Raw genomic sequence first — 25,608 nt, 5'->3', positions numbered from 1 at the left:
GCTGCTATAAGGTCTCCCCTGAGCCTCCTCTTCCCCAGGCTGAAAAAGCGCAGCTCCTTCAGCCTGTCTTCATAGGAAGAGTGCTCCAGCCCTCTGATCATCTTCATGGCCCTCCTCTGGGTCCGCTAGCTGGGTTTGTACAAGCAGCAATCATATGAGTCTACACCTTGATATCAAAAGAGAAATTCCAGGAGTGCAGAGAAGGACATAAGTGCAGGCAATCCCTGCCTCCACAAGGCAGGTAAATCAAGCCAGCTATTGGGGTGCTTCAGTGGAAAGGAGATGTTGCAACATGCGGTGTTAAATGCTTTTGGTGCATAAAGGTGTTCTGCAAGTCTGCCTCTCCTACAGCACTCACTAGTGTGAGTGGTCTGCCTTTATTGCAGATAAAGTCATCTTTCTTTTTGCACCCAGATCTATCTTAGCAGAGGCTCAAAGTTTTTCTGAAGGGGAGCACTTTTTATCCTGGGCAATAGTAGAAATCAGGCAGATGATCTTCACTGGAGAATTTCCCATAGGATGTCTTTGTATAGACAGGGTTTTATACCATTTTATGTATTCACTGCTGTCTTTCACAGCACAAAGGTTGTGCTTTTGTGTTCTGGATTATGCATTCAGCAATGTCACAGCAATTCAGGAGTCTGCCCTGACTCCATTGAATTTCCCAGGAATGTAGGTCGTATGGGTGGGAGGGAGAAAGGGTGGAAGGAAGAGGATACCCTTTTTTTATTCTCCAAATTCTATGCCTCTTTAATAACTTTGCAAAAGTATTACAGCTAAAAAAAAAAAATATTACAGCTGAGTAGCCAGAGTCCTTGATCCATGGCCTTTTCTTCCAAGCTATCTACTTTGTGAATGTATTTTACAGATAAGGTTATTTCCACAGGGAAAGGCAGTGAGTGGTGAGATTATACAGCAGCCCAAAACACTAACAGCTATTTACTTATGTGCATGTCAGTCAGTTTGGTGTTTTTATGCCTCTTTAATTTTCTCCTTGTCTCTGTTTGAAAGACACATAGATAAGGAATTGGCCGCGTCAACCAGAAGAGAACCTGTCAAGGAGGGTCAAATGTGCAGTGTGAACTTAGCAAGCTTTTTTCCTTAAATCACTTACATTGCTGCAGGGAAAGGGACAAAATTCTGCTTCCTCTGCCTTTGCTGGCTGACACCAGACGAGTGACAATAGCTGGATATGCCTCAGGGTCCCCGTTTAATAACAGGCATGATAACACTCTACAGTGCTTTATAGTCCTACCACTGTGAAGCTCTTGATAAGATCCACTCAGAGCTGTAATTAAGACGTGGAGATCAGGATGGTGCATAAACTTGTCTCAGGCAGAGTTGTGATTAAGCTGCCTTGTGTCTTGCATTTTGGTGGGATCTGGCTGCTCCCTTATAACCTGTTCTCCAAAATACTTCTTCGGATGCCCTTTAGTGTTCAGACCATCGTAATATGCTTCTGGCTGAATCTCGACGAACCTTAAGGAAAAAGGAGGCAGAGAGAGCACTAGGGCCATCTCTGGAGTTTCCCTGATCAAATCCTTTACCTGTTATGCCCCATCCTTGAGGGAGGAAAACAGCACTGCCAGTATCAGGATAGCAGTGGCAAGATAACGAAGCTGTAGTGTCCATCCAGCTCTACTACTGTGGTGCTGAGATGAACGGTTACAGCAGTGCAGGAGGAAAACAGATATCTTCATCGTCAAGAGGTGCTGCCTGCTCCAGAGACACAAAGGTCACTGGCACCGGGAGGTCCATCATACCCTTGCCCTGCATGCACCCCAGTCTCCTGGCACTAGGTAGGAGGGCTTCACCAGGAGCTCCCGTTCTTTGTACCAGGGGCTTCAGAACAGAGCTCCAGCCAAATACTGAATTTACGCACTAAGTGGCACCAATAATTTATCTGTAATAACCTTGAAGGGAACACTGCAGTCTACATGGCTTCTAAACAGAGATAGGCTGGGAAGGGCATGGCGTGTTCTCTCCCCATCCTCTGCATGCTCAGTTACTACCAAGTGGAAGAGAGATCTGGGTTTTTTGTCTCTGTGTCCTGCTTTTGTGCCCACCCATCTGAAGAAATGAAGAGGGGGTGACGATGGCCATCAATAGCTGTCTCAAGCTAAAATTCCAGTGCTGTTTACTGGGAACTGGCCCAGGCCTGGCTTTTCAAAGGTGGTGCCTTGCCCCATGAGGCCAGGGGCGTCTTGGTGTGTTGCTGAAGCTCTGGCACAATAGGGTCACTTACATATGGGACTCAGGGTCACTTATGTACAGGAAAGGCAGGGAAAAACTGTGGAAGCTTTCAGGGACTGACTTCAAGAAGTGGCTGGGCTGACTGGATAAAGCCCTAAAAACCTGGTCTGAGTTCAGTGTTTGGACCATGGTCCCTTTGGAGTTTGCCCATGTCAGGAACATAAACCTCATGCAAACCATCCTGCCCCGCTGCTGCTGGGCAAGCAGGGGTCAGGGATATGGCTCTGATCTCCACTGGGGCCATGCCATGGGAAAGCCCCCCACAGCAGGAGCTGCTAGGCAGAGGTGTGAGGGGAGAAGCTGGGGCTTGCCGTTGATGCCAGCAACCCTCACACTCCCTCTCTTGAGTCCACTCTGCACCTCTGGGTGGATTTGGAGTACAGACACTGGCCCCTGCCGTGAGAGACCTCATACTGCGGAGGAGCGGTACCCCAAAACACTCTAGTTTTGGTTTCCACCTGCTTCCCCAGGGCGGCTGCAAAACCAGTGAATTATGAGTGTGCAGCCTCTTTTGCCCTGTATCCGTTTTCCTGACGTGTACATTTTTTGTTGTTCCTGTGAACAACAAACAATTCCTGACAGTATTTGCAGTTCTTTTTTCCTTTCTCCCTTCCATATTTGCAGTATAGTCAAACTTAAAAAAAAAAAAAAAAAAATCTGGGACCCATACCAACATGTATTTTCAAGCCTCCTTCTGCCAGGTTTTGATGGTGCTGGGTACAGTAATGCCCACTCTAATTACTGACATCATGTGGAAAAACTTCTTTTTCCCCCCCCTCTCCAAATCTGAAGCCCCTTGACCGATAATGACAGAGCCGTCTTTGTTGCTGCTCTTTCCTGTTTCCTTTCAGTTTGCTTGGTGTCCTTTTCAGCAGCTTTTAAAACTCACCTCAGGTCCTCCTAGGGGGTTGAGATACAATTTAGCTGTAGCAAACACTGATGTAAATGAGCTGGGCTTTTGTTGCTCCAGAGCCAACTTGGAGAGTGGTTTGCCTTGCATTTAGGGCTGGTTGTGTCAATTACTCATGTGAGTGTGTTAATGAAGTTGCAGGGAGGCCAGTTGCACAATGGCTGCATTCAGCTGGCTTTCTAAATTGCCGTCAGAAAGCTGGCAAGTTTTTACTGAGGGCTTTTGCAGTATTTGAGGAAATCACTGTTGTTTGTGAAAGATGCTCTGCCGAGTCTGGAGAATTAGAATGTACATATGTGAATTTCTGATCAGTGTTCCAAGAGCATCTTTGAAACCTGTGTTTGCTGCCCTTTAGCTGTCAAGCAAGCAGCAGTGGATTTTGGAAAGGATTGGGTAAAGATTAGCTTTAACATGGTGTTTGGCTGAGTGAATTTGACATTTGTAGGTCTATAGTGCTGTGGTTTCTAGTATGATCAGTAGTAGATGAATTTATTTTTTTCCAAGTGCTTGATGTAAAGCAGTTCATTTGCCGCCTATAGTTGTCTTCTGTAAGGTCTGGTTATTGTTAATAATTACATCTCTGCCATTGGGCCAGGAAATGAAGCACCTGAGCCTGCCTGATCACCAGAGGCTTTGGGAATAGATGGCATCTCCCAAAGGAGCTGCAGGAAGCTGGCTGCCCAGGCGAGCTTGGTGGGAGAGTGGGGAGCACATGGTGCCCGCGATTAAGCTCGTGGGGAGACACCTCCCTCTGCAGGCAGCAGGGTCTCTGGAAAACGAAGAATAAGCCACCTCCCTCAGAGATTTTGCTAAAGCAAGTCTCTTGAAGGGGATGCTCTGCTGGCCGGAGACCTCGGTTGTGCCTCAGCAGGAGGAGGGAGACCTCTCTAGAGGTCTGCTCTAGAGAAATGCCTGTGGTGCCATTTCTGTGCAGGGTCACCCAGCAGAGAGAGGCCCTGGGAGCACGAGCCGTGCCTCAAAACGAGGTGGGAGTGCACATGCACCTATTTATAATTTAAGCATTTCACCCATGCTAACTTTTTCATAGCCTTTCTGTGATACAAGAAGAGCAACAAAGAGTAAAGTGAGGGACCTGGCTCAACTTTGTACAGTGAGTTAAGACAAAATAAATCCCAAACTCTTGTTTTCCTATTCTAACCACCAGCTACGTTGTGGGCTTTTTTTTTCCTGAAAATTTATGCATTTTATTACGACATCAGTGTGGAGAGGTTCGAGCCACAACGTGTTTTTATTTAGAAACATGTTTTTATTTAGAAAATATTTCAGCACTCAGTGTTTGGTATAATGGATCGAGGCAGTGGCCTGTAAAGTCTCATCTCCTGTCTCCACTGCTGATTGATGCCAGATACTTCAGAGGCAGCTAAAATTGACTTTTGCACCTACTGCTTCTTGGTGTGTCTTGTCTAAGCTGGAGAAGGCTGGCATGCTAAGAAAAATCTGGTTTTCCCTCACTGAATCTGGAAATACTTAGAAATGGGAATGCTTTAGAGGGCTGGCTACACACTCACACGATAAAGCTCCTCTTCTCCTTATGTGGGGGCAGTTATATGGGTGTGAAAAGATAGTTAAGTGATTATAGTTATTTCCCCATGCTAAGGCAAAAAGGCAGCAATGATCTACAACAGCAGAGCAACTCCCTGCTGGAGTAACTGTGCAGTGTGAAAGCTGTGGGCAAACGAGGCTTGCCTTTGAGATTTCAGATGCCTGGCTGCATGCCAGACCCCAAGGGGTGTTCCGGGGGATCCCTCCCCAGTGCCGATGGGGCTGCGCTGGCAGGAGCGGGCTGTGGGGCCGGGCTCTCACCTCTGCTGTGTTTGTAGGGGAGGTGGGCTGGGGCTGGTCCTGGCCAGCGCGGGCTTCGGCCGCCTGACTGCCCCCATCATGGAGCTCCACAACCAGAAAGGATACTTCCTCCACCACGTCATCTTCGCCTGCTGTACGCTCATCTGCATCATCTGCATCCTGCTGCTGCCGGAGAGCAAGAACCAGAACCTGCCCGAGAACATCCCGGACGGGGAACATTACACCCGGCAGCCGCTTCTGCCGCACAAGAAGGGGGAGCAGCCCCTGCTCCTGACAAACTCTGAACTCAAGGATTACTCTGGCCTCCACGACTCAGCAGCTGTGAGCGACGGGATCTCGGAGAACACCACTGCCAACGGGATGAAGTCAATGTAACCGGGTGGATTTTTTCCTCTTTTTTTTTTTTTTTTTTTTTGGTTGGGTGTTTTGTTTGTTGTTTTTTCTTCTCCTCTTTCTTTGTATTTTATTTGATGCTGTTGTGCAGGAGGAGCAGCACTTTGGGTAAAGGTGTTTTGCACAGATTTTACAAACCAGTAGTGGAGCAGACACAGACTTGGGGGAAATTCAACTCTGCTGCTAAAGCAACTTTTGGCATCTTCTTCAACTGTTGTGCAGATTGCTCTTGAAAACATTATGGGGGAAAAGACTCATCTGAGAAGAGACCTGACTGGAGGTAGCCCTTCAGAACTCTTACTTTCCTGCCATTAAATATGTGTATTTATTTTGATTTATTCTCAAGAAGCACTTTATTTCCTTTTCCTTTCATAGATCACAAAAATGAAGCCATCTTATTATAAGAGGTGCAGCCATTCCAAGAAAGAAACCATGGGGGGTGGGGGGCGGGTGTTTTCTGTTTTGGTTTTGTGTTTCTTTAAAGGAAAGAGGGATCCACTGCAAAGTTGAACTGACTGAAATTTAGACTTGTGCAACATTCTTCTGCCTGTCTAGAAGGTCCAAGAGCCCAGGTTGCCTGCTGTGTTTGTATACACCAAAAAGAAAATAAGACAAAAAAAAAAAAGCAAAACCTGTTGTGACTCAAAACTCTGACTGCATTTTAGGCAGCTTATGTTTGTTTTTATAGCCTATGTGCACTTAAAAGTTATTTTCTAAATTAGTACCTTTTTTTTTTCCACCGAATGCAGTGGGAAAAAGAATCCTACCCAAACAAGCTGATTTTTCAATAAGTATCAGCCCTTCTGCATTTTAAGAGCCCATTAATCTATTTTAGATGGTTCCCGCTGGTCTTTAATAGTAATGTAGATGATGTAAATGATTTGACCGGTGATGCAAAAATTAGTTTTCTTGAGAATAGCTTTAATTACCAGGAGGCCCAGAATCTCTGATTGACTGCTCCAGGAGAAGAACATAGACCACCAGGGACAAAAAGTGAAGAGCATGGGCTATGATCTGTATCTTTATTCCAAAAGGCAACGCAGCTGGGATTCCCGCTCCTGGGAAATGAACGTCCTGGCATTGCCTTACCTGTTTTTACAACCAGGGTTTGGGTTTTCAATTTAAGTGGACAAAATGCTTAAGTGACTATTGGAAAAGAATGAATGGATAGCCTGTGAATAATGACTTATGGTCTGCTGTTGGCTGTCTTGGGGCTTTTAGAGTTGTTTTCTGGTTCTGACCCAAGAATATACAGTGAACTCACCCAGATTTCCCACCTTCCCCAGCTGCTCTTGTAGGATTTTTGATTCAGGAAAAAAAAAGTTTACTTACATTGGATCAATCCTACTCTAGGCTGAGCAAAGTGAACACCCAGTTTGTCTCCTGCTGTGCAGATGGCACTTTGATAGTAGCCCCTTGACTTCTCCAGCCCCCAAACCACCTATGTCCTTTGGCTTTTGGTTCTCACTGTGTGGCTATCGTGAGGATCTAGTTCAATGCAAGGACTTTGTAAGCAAGCAGCTTTCTTGCATTGTAGTTAACCTCCCTGCTTTCCCTCCCTTTTCTCCTTTCTCACTCAGGCCATCCATTTGTGGTTGCTCGGTAGTGCAGGTGTTCAAACAAACAGAGCAGCAGGATGTTGATGTTGTATTGAGTGTCCATATGATTGCCACTTTGTTTGATGTACATCTTACGTTCATACACATGGAAAGTGCTTATTTGCACTTTCCTCCTCTACCTTCCCTCCCCTTTCCTCCTTTGCTGTATATATTGTCGATTAACTACTGTACCTAACAATTTCCATCCTCCATTAGGCTGCCAATGTCCTCTTACAGTCCCAAATAAATCAGAGATATGTGCTCCCGGCGGGCGATGTATGTGAGTAGCGCAGCCTCAGATGCTGACGAGTGCAAGGGGACAGGTAGACCTGCAGAAGCGACAGAGATTGTTGTGTTCAGAGTAACAATGTTGTCCTAAAGCTGCTAATTTTTGTACAGAGGATGTGGACGTTCAGGTTCTTCTTGAGCCTGGTAAAAAACACTGGACCAGTTGATGGTAGTTTTGCCCAAAGTTACACTACTGGGGTTTTTTTGTTTTCTACCTTTGCTAGACTTGCTGTGACAGCGAGAGCCCAATCTTCCTTACACTCAAGTTTTATTTTTGAGCTTGAGTGCGGCTGCTTCTCTCTTTTTTCCTGCGCTGAGACTTCTGCAGCCTGTGTTCACCTAAGGAAAAAACCCAGGCCTTCCCCATCCACACAGTATTCACGTGCCAAATTTGTGCAATACCTTTTGCCTTCAATGCGAGATGCTTATGGCAAGCCACACATATTGGGGACAGGGCGGGGAGGGAGTGGGTTCACAACAAAAAATTGAAGAAGCAAACAAGTCTTAAGGGAATAGAAAAAGGGCCTTAAAGCGAGAAGGTGCAAGCACAGAGGCGGAGAGCAGCGTCCTGCCATCCATCGTGCCACGGAGCCAGCGGCTCCTTCCTTCGTGGTCTCTGTGCCTGTGTGCTCAAGTACGGCTCTTGTAGACCATCCGCAAGGCTATAAATCCAGCTGCTTCCAGCACTGTCAGCAGTCCTGGTGTGCTCACCGCTGTTGTCCACAGCACTTTATCGTTTCCTATTCTGGTGGTTGCTCTCTGGTGACAGATAGGCCCAGGGAAGAGAATGGTTGTTTGAACATATCAACATTTATATAGTAACAAACTAGGTGGCAGGAATATACGGCAATTTTCTTTTCTTTTTTTTTTAATCTTACGAAATTTACTTTATTTGTTGCTTTTGGGTTTGGGTTTTTTTGCCTGAAACCAGGTAGTTGGTACTGATCTTCTGCAACATGGGGACCCCCAACTTCTCAGGTTGGTCTGGCCCTCTGCCTCTGGCATGACAATAAAACACCAACTAATTTCCTGCCTTGGCAGCTCTAGTTTCGCTCCTTTTCCTGAAAAGACAGGAAACACTTCTGTGATGATGATTTTCTTTCCACACATGCTCACAGCATTGGAAGGCTTTTGCTAAGCATACCTTGTGTGGAGGAGTCGGGCAGCAGGTGATGCAGCAGGGCAGAAAGGAGAGGTGGAGATGCTTACCCTGCTCTGCCTTGTCTCACAGCAGGCCAGGGCTCTCTGCTAGGGTCCCAGTCCCCTGCACCACCAGCCACGTCTTCTCCACAGCCATCACCAGGAAAGGCTTTCCTCAAGGTGGCTCTTTTCAGCCACCGCAACAGCGGAAGCAGTTAAAGGTGCCCTGTCCATTTGGGCCTTTTTTCTGTGAACCTTCAGTAACCTCTAAGCCCATCAGTGGATTTTTCTTTGGGTTTACCATGTAAGGGCTTCCTTCCATTTTTGTAAGTCTAAACAAAAATGTGAAAGTGACATTATGCTTGATCCTGGGGGGTTTGTCCCCTTTTAAGGTTTCAGTACTGCTTTTGTTGCCAGACATGCTGCAAATGGATAAGGACAGTCACCAGCTTGCAAGTGTTTTGTGGCCACTCAGAAAGGGGATTGTGGGATTTACTTTATGGTTTCGTTAAGCAGGCTTTTTTTAATTTTATTTTATTTTTTAATGGAAGTATTTTACTTCACTGTTGCCACTTCCTGGAGCCAAACACTAAAGGTCACCAAATTGGAAGCAGAAGTGCCATTAACTGAACTCTGTGAATGTCAAGTTGCACCTGTAGCTGGCACATAAGACAACACTATTAAGCGGGGGGGGGGGATGATCTCCCCTGCTGTAACTTCTTTCTTTTTCTTTTTTTTTTCTTTTTTTTTTTTTTTTTAAGAAAAATGAAATTACAAACCTCATTTTAAATGTATTGTGTAAAATGTTTTGGGAAAGGAGTATGGTGTGTTATGTCTAGTGGGTGAGACCTCCCTCCCCATTTCAGTTTCTGATGAAGTTTTAAAGAATCGTGTTACTGTATGTTTTGATCATGAATAGTCTGGTGGTGCTTTCTCATAGCACAAGCTTAAATCAAGTACTGAAAACAGTCTTACAAGCTAAATGTCTGCATGATGTTACATCTGTTGTACCTACTGAAAAGAACTTTGTATGTAAATGTACAGAATAAAATGACGTTGTCCCATCAGTTTGCTCTCCTTGGTCTGGCTCCCTCGCAGTGACTTCTGAACCAGCCCGGCAGCAGCTATAATGTCAGTGACACCTCAGGGAACAGTCCTACCCTCCTGTACAAACAGGAGCAGCTGATTGTAAATCAGGCTAATTAAGTCAGCACATTGATTTGCAACTAATTATTCTTGATAGTCAATCACAGATAGTTGACTAATGACAGATAGTTGACTGTTTCCTGGGTGGTGTGAATTAAAACGAAAATACCCCTCCCATAGTTGCTGTTCTGATCTTGAACTGCAGCCAAGGACCGGTGGCTGTTCCCGCAGGTAAGGAAGGGCTGCCTGTGCCCACATCAGATCTGCAGTGTCGAAGCCACTGGCTGTTCAAACCCCCTTGCACAAGAGACTCATCACGATTTGCATCTTCTACATCAGCAACCTCTCTGTTACAGTTTTAATTGCTGAGTATGGTGCCACAGCAAGGTAAGTTCATCAGTTTTCTGTAGGATTTTAGGGCAGTTGTCTAGCAGCAGCACCAGTATGTTTTGTTCATATCAGAAGCTTATGTCTGAGTCAGGGCTCAACTTGCAATGAAAAAGAAATAACCTGGACTCACTCATCAGGTTGCTATGCTCGGTGTTCCTTTAAATTGCCATGAATAATAGGTGGTGTGCCACAGTACAGCATGTATTGACTCCTACAAATGGACACCACGTCATTTGCTCGATGGCTAGTTTGGGGTTTTTTGGTATAGTTGACTTTTAGCTGCCTTTCTCATTGAAAATGGATCTGCCTTTGAAAGGATATCCATCCTACCTAAAAGCAAGTCCAGAGATGTAGTAGCAGGGTGCTTTGTGGTGGTAGCTTTGATTTTCTAACAAGTGTGCTCACTTTACACCCATGATGCTCACCTAGCAGCCTGACAGATCTATCTATTGCTCCAAAATTCAAACTGTACTTTTTCCTTCTACTTAGTTTTCCTTTGTGAAACCCTTCTAGTGTCCTTAGTGCTCAAGAAATGGAAGGAAATCCAGTGTTCAGCACTAGTACTACAACCAACAGGGGCTAAAAGGAGCAAAGCAACACTCATTTTATGAGCTTTACAATACAAAAATGTATTTTCTTTTTATTTGCTATATTCAATACTAGTACATAGCAGATTAATTGTACAGCTAGAATTTGGAAGTGATTTCCCAGCATATCTGAGTACTCAATGGAGGCCAGGCACTGCATGTGCACTTCTACAGCGAAGTTCATCCGTCGCAGCATATTTTCTACTCTACTCACCTATTCCCTACTTAACAGGGTAGTAAATTTAAAAAAAAATAATAAATTTCAGGTTCCAACTGTATTTATGTCCATCTGTATTTAATAACAACTTCAAATTCAATCAAAACAATATAAAACAAATATAGTAACTTAATGTCAGTGTGAAAATTGCGACTGGTTTTTCTAAAACAAAAACTTCAGGTTATTTTACAATGAAGCCAAGTCAGAACTTCTCTGGAAAAGCCATCATTTCTTCTTTGATCCTGTTTTCTATGAGTAAGGTGAAACTGCTGTCTGTGTTTTGAAGATTGTAGCTGACAAATATCTGTTTTTTGGTCTTGCTGGCTAAAACACAAAACAGAGTAGTCAGGTATAGCTTGTTCTTATTTAAAAGTGGTGATGGTATTCAAGCAAGCCTCTTAAAAAGCCATATCATGCAGATTTCTAAGACAACATTCTCTACTCCTGCAGTGCTGAACCAAGTTATTAAAGGAATAGTAGAACAAGTACATGAGTGTTAGCACACTGGGCAAAGCCACAGACGTCAATGAAATGGGCAATGCAAGCCTCATTTTTGGCTTGATGCAAAAAGCTGTGGAAAAGCCTCACAGTGCTTTTAGTAGATTTTGGACATTTCTTAAATATGGTGCAGTTTAAATGAAACCACAGACTACACTGAACCCTTAGCACCAAAATCTAGTTGATGAGTTGTTAAATCTATGCTGTGAAAAACGCTAACACAGGTAAAGCACACAAGAAAGTGATTAGGCCCCAATTAACAAAGTTCTGGTTTATTAGAAACCCCTAAAAAGGCCCCCAAAAGTGTGCACCAGTCTTGTGTAAGTCTGCTGTCAATAATTTTGTTTCCTTTAACCTTTATTTATATGGTATCCATCAACACCCAAGAGGCTGGAGAGCCTGGGTTGAATGTAATGAAGCCAAGCACAAGTTCCAGGCTACTGTAATGACAAATACCTAGAGAAAGGTACTATAAAATTAAGAGCTGCCTTCTATGACAGAGCTAATTAACAGTAACAAAAATAACATCCGTGGGGGCAGAAAGACTTAATTATCAGAGTAGAACATGTAACACCAAGAAGTGTTTTATAAATAAAAGGGAATCCTACTTAGATTTTACCTAGTAATACAGCAGATTTGTAACTCTGTACATCACTAAACTTTGTGAAGAATGTAAGCACCACAGAGGAAAAATAGGCACTAAATTTAAATTGAGTTGTGTAAAATAGAGGAGGAAAACTGGTATTTGGGTCATGAAATATTCTTGGCAGGGAATGAGCTGGGAGCTGACAATCCCAGGGACAAATCAGACTGCTCTGCTGAATATTCAAAACTACCATCTGAACTTTAAAAATTTAAAATAAAGACACCAGAACTCCTAATATCTCAATGCTTTCTAAATGGGGAAGTTAACTACAGAAAACTTATACATACATATAAAATGCAGTTAAACAACTCCTTCGAGGCATTTTTGTTATGCAAATCAATTTATTATCATTTTCTATTCTAAGAGGTTACCGGCTTCCTGGCTCAGTAAGTAGGGCTGCTTATGAAATGCAAGGACTCATTTGCCTTTTAAGATTTGGCACCATAAAATGCTGATATAATGCAGCACATTGCTCTGTTGGCAAAAATTAGTGCTTGGCACCAGATTTTGCAGTATAAAGCAACATGTTTTGTAAGCACTAGTGCTTTGTCATCATACGCTAAGGGAATGCAACACTAATTCTGAACTAGTCAATACCACCATCCTAGCTAGCCAAGCTGTATTATACACCATGGTGTTAAAATTCAGCTTCTTCATTATGTTTGTGTAAGATCTGACTGAGCCTCCAGGATGCTGTTCCACTTTCTGGGAACACTGCGAATCCCTCAGGGTTGCCTGGGCATAGATGCTCTGCTCCCAGCACTGCGCCCTGGCTCCAAGGGGCAGCCGGACCTTTTCTGTCCTCACTTGCCTGCACATTCAGTTGGACATATGGGCTCTTGTGGGAAGGACAGAAGAGGGAAGATCTTATGTCTCCATGGAAGACCATCCACACCTTCAGAGTAAAGTAAAAAACTACAGAAGACAAGGCTTACCTACAAAGCTCTCCAGCAGGGCTGCTTCCCACATAGCCTGGCTAATTACCCCAGTTGCACCCGCCCCTTGAAGCGGAGGGAAAGCAGCCAAGAGACACTACAGCAGCACAGACCCACTCCTGCAACCTCATGGACAGGGTGAAGGCCCGAATCTAAGCTTGAAGAGGAGCCCAGTGGAAGCAGAATGGACAGAAAAAGTCTTAGGTATAATTTGTGGACTCTTTGTGCTGGAAAAGAGGTGGTGGAGGGGTGGAGGTCCATCTGGGAAAGACTCAAAGAAGAAGTCAAGTGACATTCACCGAAAGTCTGCCACTTCCTACAGAAGGAAGATGAAGATGTGGCGCTATTCAGCAGTCACTGCAGCCGAATACGCTCTGATTCAGTATATGCAGGAAAGGAGTCACTGATGGACAAGACTTTCTCAAGAATTGGACTCCACTAACCTACAGGAAACAATTGCTTAGAATGTGGCTTTCTTGACTAGTGAGATACATCTCGTGCCAAAGTAATCATTCAGAGTGGTAGGAAACAGTCTCTGCCTCTAATACAAACAGATATAGATAGAAATAGGTAGAGAGAGGAATAAGAATGTGGTAAATGTGTCTTCAGCAATGGAAAAGAGAAATGGAAAAATCCAACCCTGAAATAAGGAAGATGGAGCCAGTGCATCAAATGCAGCTGCTCTGGCTAGGACCCTGACCAGGCTACAAAGAAAACAACAGGAGAAGGTATACACTGATGCACAGTAGCGGTGAAACTCCTGCTCCAGGGCAGGGAACCCGACATTGCAGGACCAAATGGCAGGTGATGGAATGTGACTGGCAAGTATAAGAAATAAAACTACTTATGTTCAAATTGCATTGTATGCTACTTAAGCTAGTGCCTGCAAAAACCAGAATGGAAACAGCATAGAAGCTACCTTGGAAGTACAGCTACAAGTCAGACTTGGCTGTGAATAGCATCTCTGTTATTACAGAATTTGTGGGAGTAGCAAGCATTTAATTTCCCAGAGGAAAACTAACACCAGTAACAGCAAAGTTTGGTTATTTCTAGCAAGGCAGAACACAGATTTGCTCACTGAGCACTTTGTGAAACAAAGAAGATACACAGATGCTTAGTGATGATCTTGCACATCCACTGGTTTCAGAAGAATAAAGAATTTTGGATTAAGTGACCCTGAGCTGGACTGGCAAAAGCAAGCCTAAATACCAACGTGCAGGATTTCAGAAAGAAGATGTATTTCTTTTCTCAAAAGTCAGTTATGCTCAAGTGAAGAAGCAGTACATAATTATTCAAAGCCAGAAGTGTATTATTAACTTTCTTCTTCCAAGCAAAGCCAAAAAAGGTCTACAAGCATTCCTCAACACAGTATACCCTAAGCAGGGTAGCACGAATAAGAATAGTACCTATAAAGAATATAAAAGGGGCTGATTACTGAGGAAATCTGCAAGCCGGAGGTTAGATACAGAGGAACACTGACCAAAAGCCTATCTGGGCCACAGCTGACACAGAAAACTGAAGATAAAATAATAACGACAAAAGACCCTTAAGGCACACAATCAAAAAAATAGGAAGATGCATTATGCTTCAAGGATAAAGAGTAACTGATAGCCCAGTCCCAAGTAACACTATCAGTTCTTAGTAACAAAGTATGTGAAATTAGCAATGTAAATAAGAAAGGACCTTAAAAAAAAGGGGGGGGGGGGGAAGGGGAGGACAGCAAAACTGAGACCATATACTGAGAAAAAAAATCAGGTGACCAAGCCTCTGTCCTAGAATACTGGAAGAACTAATAGAAGAAATGTTATTGCCAACTCTAGCTATGAAATCTGTAATGTACTAAAACAAAATGATGGGAGAGGGTGGGAATCACCAAGACAACTTAGAGCTGTTAGCTGGGCTCCGCTGCTACACAGCAGCACATAGAACAAGATTCAGAAGTGAGTAATGAAGAGACCAAACGGTAAGTGGACTAAACTGTTAAGCTTTATCCAAAGTAAAGCCTCTTTGGCTACATTTTTACCGACTGACTTTTTAAGGATAATGCACTAATTACACATTAAGAAATCATATTATACCGTACCCCACAGAACTATTACTTAAAGTGAAATGACTGAATCCAGTACGCAGAGAAAGAGCTGCCGCTAGGGGAGACTACAACAGTGGTTATTAAAAGATAAGTTACCAGGAAGAAGAAAGGACACTAGCACTGTTTTTCAAAGATCACTTTTGTCATCAACCCTTCCTTATATATACATTAGTGGCCTGGGACAAGAAGTAGTGTAGACTTGTGAAACTACCTGACAATAGAAACTTAAGACATAGTGGAGATTGCACACAGATTGGTAAGAAGAATTATGTGGCCTTTCCAGCTGAAACAACAGAAGTAAAATAAGATTGAGGAGTGCAGCATCTTACATTTAAAACTTGGTAACAAGTACTTAGCAATTCACCATCTGAGGCTGCTTCACTTACTGGGAGATGATGATGAGTAACCAGCATGATGCTCCTGTCAGAGATGTGAAGGTTCTAGGATGCATTAGGCCAGGTATTTTCCTTTTTAGTCAAAATACAGGAGTTTGGAAGTTAGCATTCAGGCTCAGAAATCCAGCTACCCTGGCACTGCACTAAGTGTGACAGGAAACTCTTGCACATACTGAAACAGGAGACATCCTGCAAGGTGCCCATTAGAGTCAGTAAAACACTGGTGTCTGTGAGCTGATCCAGGACCTTCTCAGAACTTAAGGGCTAAAAGGTGCAAGATGTGATGAGGGTTGGCTTCATCTTCAGGAAAAGCATGTGTGCCCTGCATGACAGCCACCCCACAGCACAGGAGTATTATGGCTTTACAGAGAGGAGGTCACTGGAAATCCCAGTCGATGGGCACAAGCATGTGCTTCCCCTGCCCCACACACCCAAAGCCCGGGTCAGGACATTACATAGCACGCTTTTGGTAACGCTCAGCGGGCTTTGAGGCAGAGACCCGGGCAGCTGCGGTTAGCCAGGCCTGTACACGGCTGAAAAGAGTGACCCGGGATGGAAACGGCCGAGAGGGTCTGCCGGCGGCCCCGCGGACACCGGGCAGCAGCAAGCACCGCGCCCCCCGGCGTCCACCCAGCCCGCGGGCGGTGGGGATGCTCCAAGGCCCGCCCGAAACTGCCTTCCTGGGACCGATCTCCGCGGACAGCTTCTCCCAGCCCGGCCGCGGCCCCCCGGCACCTACCCAAGCGCTGGGCCAGACAGGCGGAGGCGGTGTCGGAGGGGTCCCCCAGGAGCGAGGCGGCCACCGGGATGCTGTCCTGCAACCGGAGCGCAGCAGAGGCACCGCTTAGACCCCGGCAGCGCGGGGCAGGAGCGCCGGGCAGAGGTGGCGAGGGCCCCACCAGCCGCCCCCCTTTCCTCTGTCCCTCCTTCCTTCCTTCCATCCATCCCTCCCGCTGGCCGCGGGCCCGGCAGCCCAGGGCAGGCGGCGGGGACACTCACCCGTGGGCTGCACATGGCGACAGCCAGGCTGGCGAGGGCGGGCGCGGCGCCCACCCAGAGGAAGAGCGAGTCCCGCAGCCGCATGGCGTGGAAGTGCACCCGCTGCTCGCCCAGCCGCCCGCTGAAGTCGTGCAGGGCGATCCCTGCGCCTCCCCCTGCCGCCGCCGCCGGTCCCCCGCTGCCCGCCGCCTCCATCGCCCCTTCTTCCCGGCGCAGCCAGGCCTCAGCAGGCAAGGCCCGAGCGGGCGGGCCCCGCTGCCCGGGAAGGCGGTGCATCCGCCGCGCCCGCCCCGCCACGGTCTGGGGGCCGCCCCCGGTACCGGCGCTGCGCGGCCGCCGCCAGACCCGGGCACGCCCGGCGGCACCGGGGGTTGCACCGTCCCCCGGCGTGTGGCCCCACGGGTGTGCAGGCACCCCCCCGTCCGTGCAGGGCTGCCCTTCCACGGGGCACACGTGTAGCCCCGGTGCGCACCCCGTGCGGTGTACGCTCACCCCCGCCAGCGCCCTGCTTCACTCGCTCTTCCCAGTCCCCGTACTCCCTCCGCGGGGAGCCGAGTAGTCGGGATTAACGGGAAGCAGCCGCAGGGACGGCGGCACCCACTAGATGGCAGGTGAACCGCTGCGTGCGAGGCACGGCCGGTAAACAGGGTTCAGGCGGCTCGGTTTAGCCAAAACCCGGGATTTGAGGCTAAAGGGAAGGGGCCGGCGTGGAGGTGTGCAGCCTCAGAACCACCCCGGGATGGAGAGGAGGAAGGCGGCAGAGGCCTTGGCTTCGTTCAGCCCTGGAGGTTTTCAGGGTTATGGGGGATGTACAAAGCAAGCGAGGGGCAGAATATGGTATGTGGAACTGTGAATAATTAAAGGCCCCACTTTGGGTATGAATTGTGCCCCACACACTTCCACCAGAGCACAGCTAACCCGGTCATTCTTTACTGAAAAGGATTCCCCTTAATGGTACCATCTGTTGCTGATGAGAGTATGGGTGGCATACCAGTGGCCTTGGGCCCTTTGCCATTGGGAATGTGTCTTCACACCACGGGCAGGGTGAGCATGTCTGCATAAAGAACAAGCGAGTTAATGATACAGACTGGCTTTTTCATCAGTATTTCCTCTGCCTCCGATTTCATACATACTCCTAGAAATCAAAATTTCTATTTCCAAATTCTAAAACTTCATTTTCACATTGAAAAAATGGGGGGAGGGAGGGGGAGTAGAGCCGTTCATCACTTTTCTTCTCTAAGCTGCTTTGGTTCTTCCTGGCATCTGCCAAAAGACAAAATCCTCAGCCCTGCTAATTTCTGCCCGTACTGCTGCATTGATGCTAAATCCCAGGAGTCAGCTAAGCCCAGCTCAGCTGTCATACCCTGACATCCTATGGCACAGGATCAGCTTGGGGAGAAGGAGGGGGGTGTCACAGGCCACCTCTTCTGCCCTACATTTGTCCCTTGCTGCTGCACAAGGCATTATGGGCTGTATGGTAGCAGCATCAGGCCTGTACTGGTCCTCAGCTCGCCAAGCCTATCCCAACCCTTTGCCTTCACCTGGGCTAGCCTTCTGCAAGGTAAGTGTGTGCAGAAGCTGAGGCATGTGTTAGGGCTCAAAAATCAGCCTCTCCCTGTCCAAGCAGCCTGTTGCAAACTGACATTTAGCCTGGGGCAAGGGCAGAGGTCAGGCAGGCAAGTAAGTGACAAAAGCCCCCTTGGAAGGAGGTGAGTGCTGGCTGCCTGCACCAAACGCTTCCCTCTGCATTCTGCTCGTCTCTCCTGCAGGTTCGCTCTGCACTTAGTGGGTGGCTAAGGCCACCGGCTAAACCAGCAAAAACCATACCAGGCCGGGAGCTTTGCAGGAATAAGAATCTAGGCACTGGATAAATAAATACCTGCTAGGAGCCACAGAGGTGGTAGTGGTGATGAGATTCCTGTGATTAGACACCTGAGGGTTATGACAGATATTTGCCCCAGGCTCGCTTGATCAAAGGAGAGAAGCAGGCAGTTTTAGAGCACAGTTTGTCTGACCTCCTTTAGATTTCTCTTTTGAGTGAGAAGCATTCCCTCCTGACCAATTTCCATTAGCTCCAAGGGAGGTTAAGGTGAAAGGTAAGACATGCCCAGCTTTGCAGACAAATTTATTCATGTAGGCAAATCCTTCCTTAAGTGTTCAGAGCCAGTTTCTCTGCTACACAGAGACAGGGACAGAATTGGCTTCTGCAGTGGAGTCCCAGTGGAGGAGCTGCTCTAACAAAGTTCCAGCACAGTGTGTCTCTTCCCACCAAGTAGAAATTTAGGCTTCCTTGCATGCTAAACCTGTGCTTAAATGATCTGCTGGATTGAAGTAAGAGTAAGCTGTTTTCTTCCCTGGTCTTTCTACATCAAGTACAACTTTCTTGCATTGTTTCCAAGGCTGTCTACAAGCTTGCTTCTCCCTAGGGGGGAACTGCCCCTGTTTCATCATGCTCTGATCTGTTCCTCTTCTCATCAGGAGTCTTCTCCAAAGTGCTTGTAGCAATCCTCTGAAGGTAAGTCACAGGGTTCCTCTGCTCATAAGCAGTTCTACCTATTTAATGTTGTTCTGTGAAATGTAGCTGCTATCTGTAAATTGTGCTAAATCCTTGTTTAAGCACAAAAGAGGGAAAACATTCACCTAGCAAGAAAAATGCTGGGTAAGCATTTTTATTTGCAATGCAGGTGTGAAGAGTGACTGGGAGCTGTGCAGAACCAGACCATCAAGTATGAAATGAATCTCCTAATTGCAGCACTGCAAGGCCATCAGAACCCCTGCAAAATAAGAGGGGAAAACACTCCAGCAGCACATGAAACCTCTTGTGTTGCCTTTAACACGCTCATCTTTTTTAATGTGTCCATGAAAGCAGCACCCATGAATCTGCCTTATTTATCAGGTTTGAGGCTAGAACGAGCCTCTGCTGCAGTGAGACACTGTATAGCAAACTAATGATAAAGCAGAGATACTGTAGCAAAAGCACTGTATGTGTATATATATTGCTGCTCAGATGGGATCCAAGCCCTAGGAGATGTGGTTTAAAAGTATGTACTTCTATGCTCGTTGCTCTTCTCCAAAAGTTAGGTTGCCCACAAGAGGTACTAGATCCTAAACCCTGTTTTTCACTTCTCATCCTCTCCCCTCCAGTACAGTTTTAAGCCAGGAGTAAATCTTCCTGGTAACCAAGAAGGTAAGAGATGTAAAGCACATAGTTATGAACTGGGATGTCACTGAAAGAAGCAAATGTTTTCTGACTCCAGAATACATTCTGCATTTTTGCTCCTGCATGAATACAGTGTGAATTTGACATGAGAGAAAACAGTTGACCATTAGTGTGTGTCACTGCTTCCCCTATTGATGCCTCGGGACATGCTAGTTTTCTTGATTTGTTGTCCTTTTGCAGAGGAGTAAATGACTACTTGATAAAGCCAAATGAAGCCTCCAGCTACCCTGGTGAGGCTCTGTGGTACCAAGCTGCTGCAACAGTAGCTCTGCTGCAGCCCAGGCTTTTGGGAGCCTACTTTGTGTTGAGACTTCCCTCAGTGGAAGTCTCTGAAGGGGTCCTTCTCTCTTCCTGTGCCATAGGGGCACCCGAGGAGCTGAAAAAAACACCTCCTTTTTTTGTTATTGTTGGATTGTTTCTCTCAGCTGGATCAGTCCTCTGATGTAACTTGTTGTTCCACTGCTCAAATACTTGTGATGGTATCATGAAGGGCAGCATGAGGCGAGCATGGGCAAGCAAGAAAGGGAGAAGTGTCTCTGCTCACATTGTGCAGTCACCAGGGTCATCTCAACCTATTTTAGGTGGGGCTGTCCCAGTCCTGCTTTCTAGCATTCATCTGATACGCTGGTGAAGCAGCCTGGGGAAACAAACTGTTCAAAAACTATTGCTGGGATCCCTGGGCTGGGATGTTTGTTTAGCTGTGACAGGAAGCTCCTCCTGAAACATCTAGCCATGGCCACAGAGCTCTCCTTACCTCTTTGAGAGCTCAAAACGCTTTGTCAAGTGTTGATCAGCTTGACTTACTGTCTTAGAAAAAACACAGGAAGAGAATCGAGGCTGGAACTTTTGAAAGAGTTGCAGAAAATGGAGGAATCAGGGCTGAAGAACTCATGTGAAGATCACAGTTTAGGAGATCTGCAAGGGCACTACCCCAAACCCATGCTATGAATCTCATGATCTAAAGCGATATCAAGGCCAGCCCCACCTCTGATGCCCAAGCCTGTGTCTGAAAATGCACCCATAAGCAAATGCAAAATGTAGATGTACAAGCAATTCCACATCCTCAGTAGCTGTTGTGACGGTGTTAGCACAGCTACTATAGTAACTCCTCAGTGCATGTATCAATATCTAGGCAGACATTGCTCTGAGGAAATCCAGTTCCCAGTTTCCAAAAGACTTAAGGTACCAGCTTTTTTCCCTTGAGAAAAGCCCTTTTCTATTTTTGTGGGCTTTATAACCTCAGCTGTTGGGACTTCCCTGCCTGGGTGGGATGAGACGTGAGATGCATGTGCCACGGTGATTTTCTGGTGGGCAGCTTGTCATGATCCTCTATGCAGCATGTTGGGCTAGAAATCAGGGCTGCCAGGTTTTGTGCCCAACTGGCACGGTGACGTTGTGCAAATCCCGTCTACTCTGCTTTATCTCACTCCTCTGCAGACTGGAAGGGTACAACAACCCTTGCCTATCTCCCTGCAGCTGAATGGAGGTCTGTGTAACACACAGCTCATAGGGAAGTTTGTGAGTCCAGACTAAATCTCTGCTGTTATCAAATGAGACATTTTCCTTTTGTTGTTATATGAGTCACTGGAGGAATTTGTCTTAGATCTCCTGGAACATTTGAGACACGTTGGTTCATAGTTGCTGGACGGGAGGCACTAACACAGTGTGACTCATCGCTCCCCTCAGGGACAAGAAGAGGTTTACGCAGTCAGTTGGAAATCATATTTTATATGCAGATAGACCACTTCACGGTGGAGAATCCTGAAGCATCTTACAAACACTGACCCTGGTGTATAAAAGCCAGCAGCCGTAGTGATTTCTGCAGGTGCAGTGGGCTATTACATACCTGTGACCTGACAGGGAAGGGAACGGGCATGAAAGCCTAAGGGAACTGAGCTTTTGAAAGGTTGAGAAGGGAAGGAAAAAAAAAATGAGATAGTGTTGAAAAGTTTTCCCTTATGTAGCTCAATACAATGCTTAGATCCCACATGACATACAACACACCTGATGGATCCTGTTTATTTTCCTGTCCTTGAGTGACTTAGCAGGACACAAGGCTGGGGTATGTAAGATACACAGTGTATGTTGTGTGCTTGAACCAGAGGGGATGACAGTCTGCTACTGACTTGAGGACTAGCTCATCTGCTAGGATTGCAAAGAGTTCTTAACCATGGAAATCACTGATTAAACATGCAGTGCTGACAGCCACATAAACAAAGGTTTGACCAAGATTCAGGTTGCTTTAGGAGGGGAACAAAATTCCTCATGCTACTGCCATGGTTATGGGACTTGCTGCACTTCTGGTGTTTTCCCCATTCCTCTGGCTACTTTCCCTTTGCTGATGCCAGAATTTCCATGAACCTTCTCTTCCTCCTTAGACCGCGGTTGGACTTAGTAGTCTCTGTCACAAAGTTCCTTAGCCTGCAGGTCTGACTGGACATGCCTGCACACAGCTTCTCTCTTTCTCAAGCATGCCAGCAAGAGCCTGCCTCTCAGTCTGGTTCTCCAAATAGCCACTCTCCTTCATTACTTTTGAAAGTAATGCCATGGCCTTTTAATTTTTCCATTTGCAAGCAAAACTAGCTGGACAAAATCAGCTTTGATTGTTTCCTCCTCCCTGGACAAGGAGCAAAGCTAACAGGCCTGGCATTGTCCCTCAGCAGCCCTCAAGTGCTTGCTCAGTGGTGGCTTAGCTGAAGCCAGTCTTTTCTCTTGACTTTTCTTTCCTGCTCTGTTGAATATCATTTAGTAGAGGGAGTAAATATCCCAAACAGTAGCTTAGTACCTGTACATAACCAGAGAGCAGCCCAATGTCTTCTGATCCATTAAGGATATGACTCTTTTGGCCAGGCTTTCGAAGTTCATAGTACAGTTCTTGAACAGAATGATTTAGATCAGGGATGTATTAGATTTCCTAGCAGAAGTATGTCAAACAGCTACTACTGCCACTAATTGGTGTATCTGATGTTATTGGTGATTACACAGAATGTAACTTTCACAAGAATCACTCCTGTGATCTGTCTCCAATCTCCTGAGTCAAAACAATTAAAATAATACTTTCACTAGTATCCAAAGATGGGTGTGTAGTTATGTGTAGTTGTGTGTGGTTATGTGTAGTTATGCTGTCAGAACATACTACCCTTGGAAAATATTATCAGAGCTCCTTTACTGTAATTTCAAAGTCAGGTAGGATCCCAACAGGCTGAAGCTGCACCTTCAAAAAGCCTGTCCCCTGCCCTTGAACAGCAACTGAAAAATATCCTTCCCTGCTGCCTCTCGGAGAGTGTGAGAAATCATCTCCCTTTTCTGCTTGGTATTTAAAAAAGCTACTGCCAGGCACCATTGCTGCTGTTGTTGCAGAGTGCTGGGATGGATGGTGGCCTTCCCCAGGACTGAAAGGCTTGTGTGTACATGAAGTTCCATAAAGAGAGATTTGTTATGTCTTTCTTATGAGGCAAACACATATCAGGTGAAAATTATCCCTAGACCTTGTGGAGATATGTGAAAATAGGAAGAGAAAGAAGGACAAAGAAATTCACGGCAGTTGGGAGTGATACCTTTCTGTAACAAATTCAGGATCTGAGCCAGTCTCCACACAGAAACCAATGGGAAAAACACCTGCTAGCTCCTGCGAGCTGAAGGTAAAGCTTGTAACAATGAACTCCACTTAGCAGTTGTCCAAAATGCTGCCCTTTGGGCTCCTGAGTGACTGCTGGATGGCTTACTCGGGTACCTGCCTCCCCACCACTGCCACGATGAGGCCTGTGAAACCTGTGCAGCTCAGTGGGCACAGACTCCCTCCCAGACATACCTGTCGCCCTCCCACCCTGCATGCCCCAAGTGACACTGCCAGCGCTGGCACATGACACCCCAATTTTGCCACATTTGCTCCATTGCTGCAATCCCAGCTGCAGGGACTCCTCAAATTGTAAGGGGAAGGAAGGGCAGGAAACAGTGTTTTCATGTCTGCCGCCAGTTCTAGCTTGGTGAGGATGCTTCCAGCTTTAATAAACCAGATGATCAAAGCCTTTGTGTAAATCCTGACATCAGGAGAGGGATTGTGCCGCTGTACTGACAGCACACCGGAGCCCTGTGCAGCTCCCCCACATCCTGCCTTTCTCAGCTATAAGCTCCTGGCACTCATCAGCTCCCTCCAGCCCAACACAAGAGGGCAACTGATGTCGGGCAGCGAGAAATCTTTGCAGTCATTTTCTTTTCTAGTAAGCCAAAGATTTAATACACATATGAGTGATCTGGGGCCCCATTTTTTTTTTTTTCCCCTAGCTTCCAAAATTATATTTATTCTCTTTCCAGTCTTCTGAAAGATGGGTACAAGAGGCACCTGAGAGCAGCCAAAGCAGCTGCCTGATAAGCTCTTTACCATTCATTTGCACAACCGTGCCTTTTGCAAAGGAAAAAAGAAAGTGTTAACGAGTTGACAAGCACACTCTTCCTTGCAGCAAGCAGCGCTGCCAGCCGCAATGTTACTGCAGGGAGGAGAGAGCAGGGTGGTGGCGGAAGACCTTGAAAGAAAAATGCTTTGTTCAACCCGGCTACACAGACACCTGCTTCCTTAATATGCCGAATCCTAGCTGGCCGATCAAGGCAATGGATTCAGTAGAAACTCGACTTGATAATGATGCTGGGCAGCATGCTGCTATCAGGGTTTCAAGGACGAGTTGTTGGGGTGGAAGGAAATCGTGTTTAACCAAGAAGGATCGAAGAAAAAGGAGTGTTTGCTAGGCATGTGGCTTCTGTACCACCCCCAAATGAGGGTCCGACAGCGGGTTTACCCTCTGACACTGCCATTTGCAATCAGATCCTCAAACTATACAAATTTGCCAGATCTCAGTTCAACCCGAACACACACACAGACACACACAAAAATCCTGCTTAGGAAAGAAAAGACCAAGACTGGATTTCAATAATAACTCAGACAAGCAAGTGAATATTTTCTTTCATGCCTTGCTCTTTTGCATTTACTGAATTTGTTCCACATGAATGTAGAAACAGCTGCATCAGCACCAGCACTGAAGCTGGAACCTTATTAATATTTATGCCTAGAGAGCAGAGCACACAGGAATCAAAATGCCTTCCCGCCATTGGCTCAGGGACCCCAGCATCCGTACAACATCTTGCCACGTTTGGTGGCCAGGCAAGCAGATTTATTAGAGAGCAGATCAATTTCTCATTAGCACTCTCACCCGATCGCAGGAAAACTGCCCTTTGCCTCCTACCTGCTCTTTGCTTCTCGTCGTTCAGTAATTTCCCAATTAAGGAAACCATTTTTCATTTCTCTTTCAGACTTCCATGGTTTATATTCTCATCTATTAAATATAGTTGGAGACATTATTAGATGCTTGAATTATTATTATTTGCTTATATAAGGGCATACCTGTAAGCCTTAGTACAAATGAGATGAAACAAGAAGTAATGCTGTGACAGATCTAGCATGTGCTAGGGTGGACTGAGTTCACGGCACACGGCACTACGCATGTGAAAGGTGCTTCGTGGTGTTGGTGTGATCCTCGGAGCCTCCCTTGGGACTTCTTTCCCCTGTAATTTCTGCTGCCAAGGTGCTGCAGTAAGACCCCTTACTCGGAGGCTGGGGAGTTTCCTTTCCAAGAGCGCCGAGTGGAATTCTGGCTGACAGCCTTGCTCCGGCTTTGTTTCACGAGAGCAGTCCTTAGCTTGTCTAATAATGAGTAACTGGTGCACAGGCAGGTGCTCTCAGCAAAACTGAAACCTTCACATATTTTTTAACTATCTGGTAGAAACAGTGGCTTGTAGCAGCAGTAAAAGAGAGAAAAAGTAATCCCATGGTCTGGTTGAAGCCGGTTGTGGGGAGGGTGCATAGCAGCCCCAGATGGCCGCACCAGCAGCCCCTGGCTGCACCCCTGCTGAGATCAGGGGCACCCAAGATGGGCAGCACCGGCAGGGCTGTAGGGCAGCAACCTCAGCCCCGGGGTTCCCTGGCAAGTGCAGCAGCACCAGAGAAGTGCCCTTGCTCCCGTGTGTGGGCATGGGGGCTGCAGATCCAGCATGGCCACGACTGGGCATCACACACTGGGGTTTGCTGG

General features: G+C 46.3%; 2 protein-coding genes across 2 annotated transcripts in view; one reads left to right on the top strand and one right to left on the bottom strand.

The window, feature by feature from the left end:
* The window catches only part of SLC22A23 (solute carrier family 22 member 23), a 111,030-nt gene extending 101,557 nt beyond the window's left edge, over positions 1–9,473 (top strand). The window contains 1 exon segment of the mRNA XM_030502868.2: positions 5,005–9,473. Within this exon segment, the coding sequence (XP_030358728.1) occupies positions 5,005–5,362 (358 nt within the window). The 3' untranslated portion in view covers positions 5,363–9,473.
* Positions 9,474–10,723: 1,250 nt separating this feature from the next.
* Positions 10,724–16,848, bottom strand: PSMG4 (proteasome assembly chaperone 4). The gene is made up of 3 exons (XM_030502856.1): positions 16,309–16,848; positions 16,049–16,124; positions 10,724–11,070 (listed from the first exon to the last, which is right to left on the bottom strand). The coding sequence occupies exons 1-3, from the start codon at positions 16,582–16,584 to the stop codon at positions 10,949–10,951; spliced, it is 474 nt and encodes a 157-aa protein (XP_030358716.1). The 5' UTR covers positions 16,585–16,848; the 3' UTR covers positions 10,724–10,948.
* Between the last annotated feature and the right edge of the window lie 8,760 nt (positions 16,849–25,608).

This window comes from Strigops habroptila, chromosome 1, assembly GCF_004027225.2.
Source record: "Strigops habroptila isolate Jane chromosome 1, bStrHab1.2.pri, whole genome shotgun sequence".
In the NCBI taxonomy this organism is placed as follows: domain Eukaryota; kingdom Metazoa; phylum Chordata; class Aves; order Psittaciformes; family Psittacidae; genus Strigops; species Strigops habroptila.
The sequence above is the reverse complement of the archived record's forward strand: the minus strand, read 5'-3'. Positions and strand labels throughout refer to the sequence as shown.

What these genes read in the sequence shown, in the direction of transcription:
- PSMG4 (XM_030502856.1), bottom strand. Translation starts at nt 16,584, where the DNA reads ATGCACCGCCTTCCCGGGCAGCGGGGCCCGCCCGCTCGGGCCTTGCCT. An exon ending in TCGCCATGTGCAGCCCACGG is followed by an intron (nt 16,125 to 16,308) that starts GTGAGTGTCCCC and finishes CTCCGGTTGCAG; the next exon opens with GACAGCATCCCGGTGGCCGC. An exon ending in CTGTCTGGCCCAGCGCTTGG is followed by an intron (nt 11,071 to 16,048) that starts GTAGGTGCCGGG and finishes TTTGTGTTTTAG; the next exon opens with CCAGCAAGACCAAAAAACAG.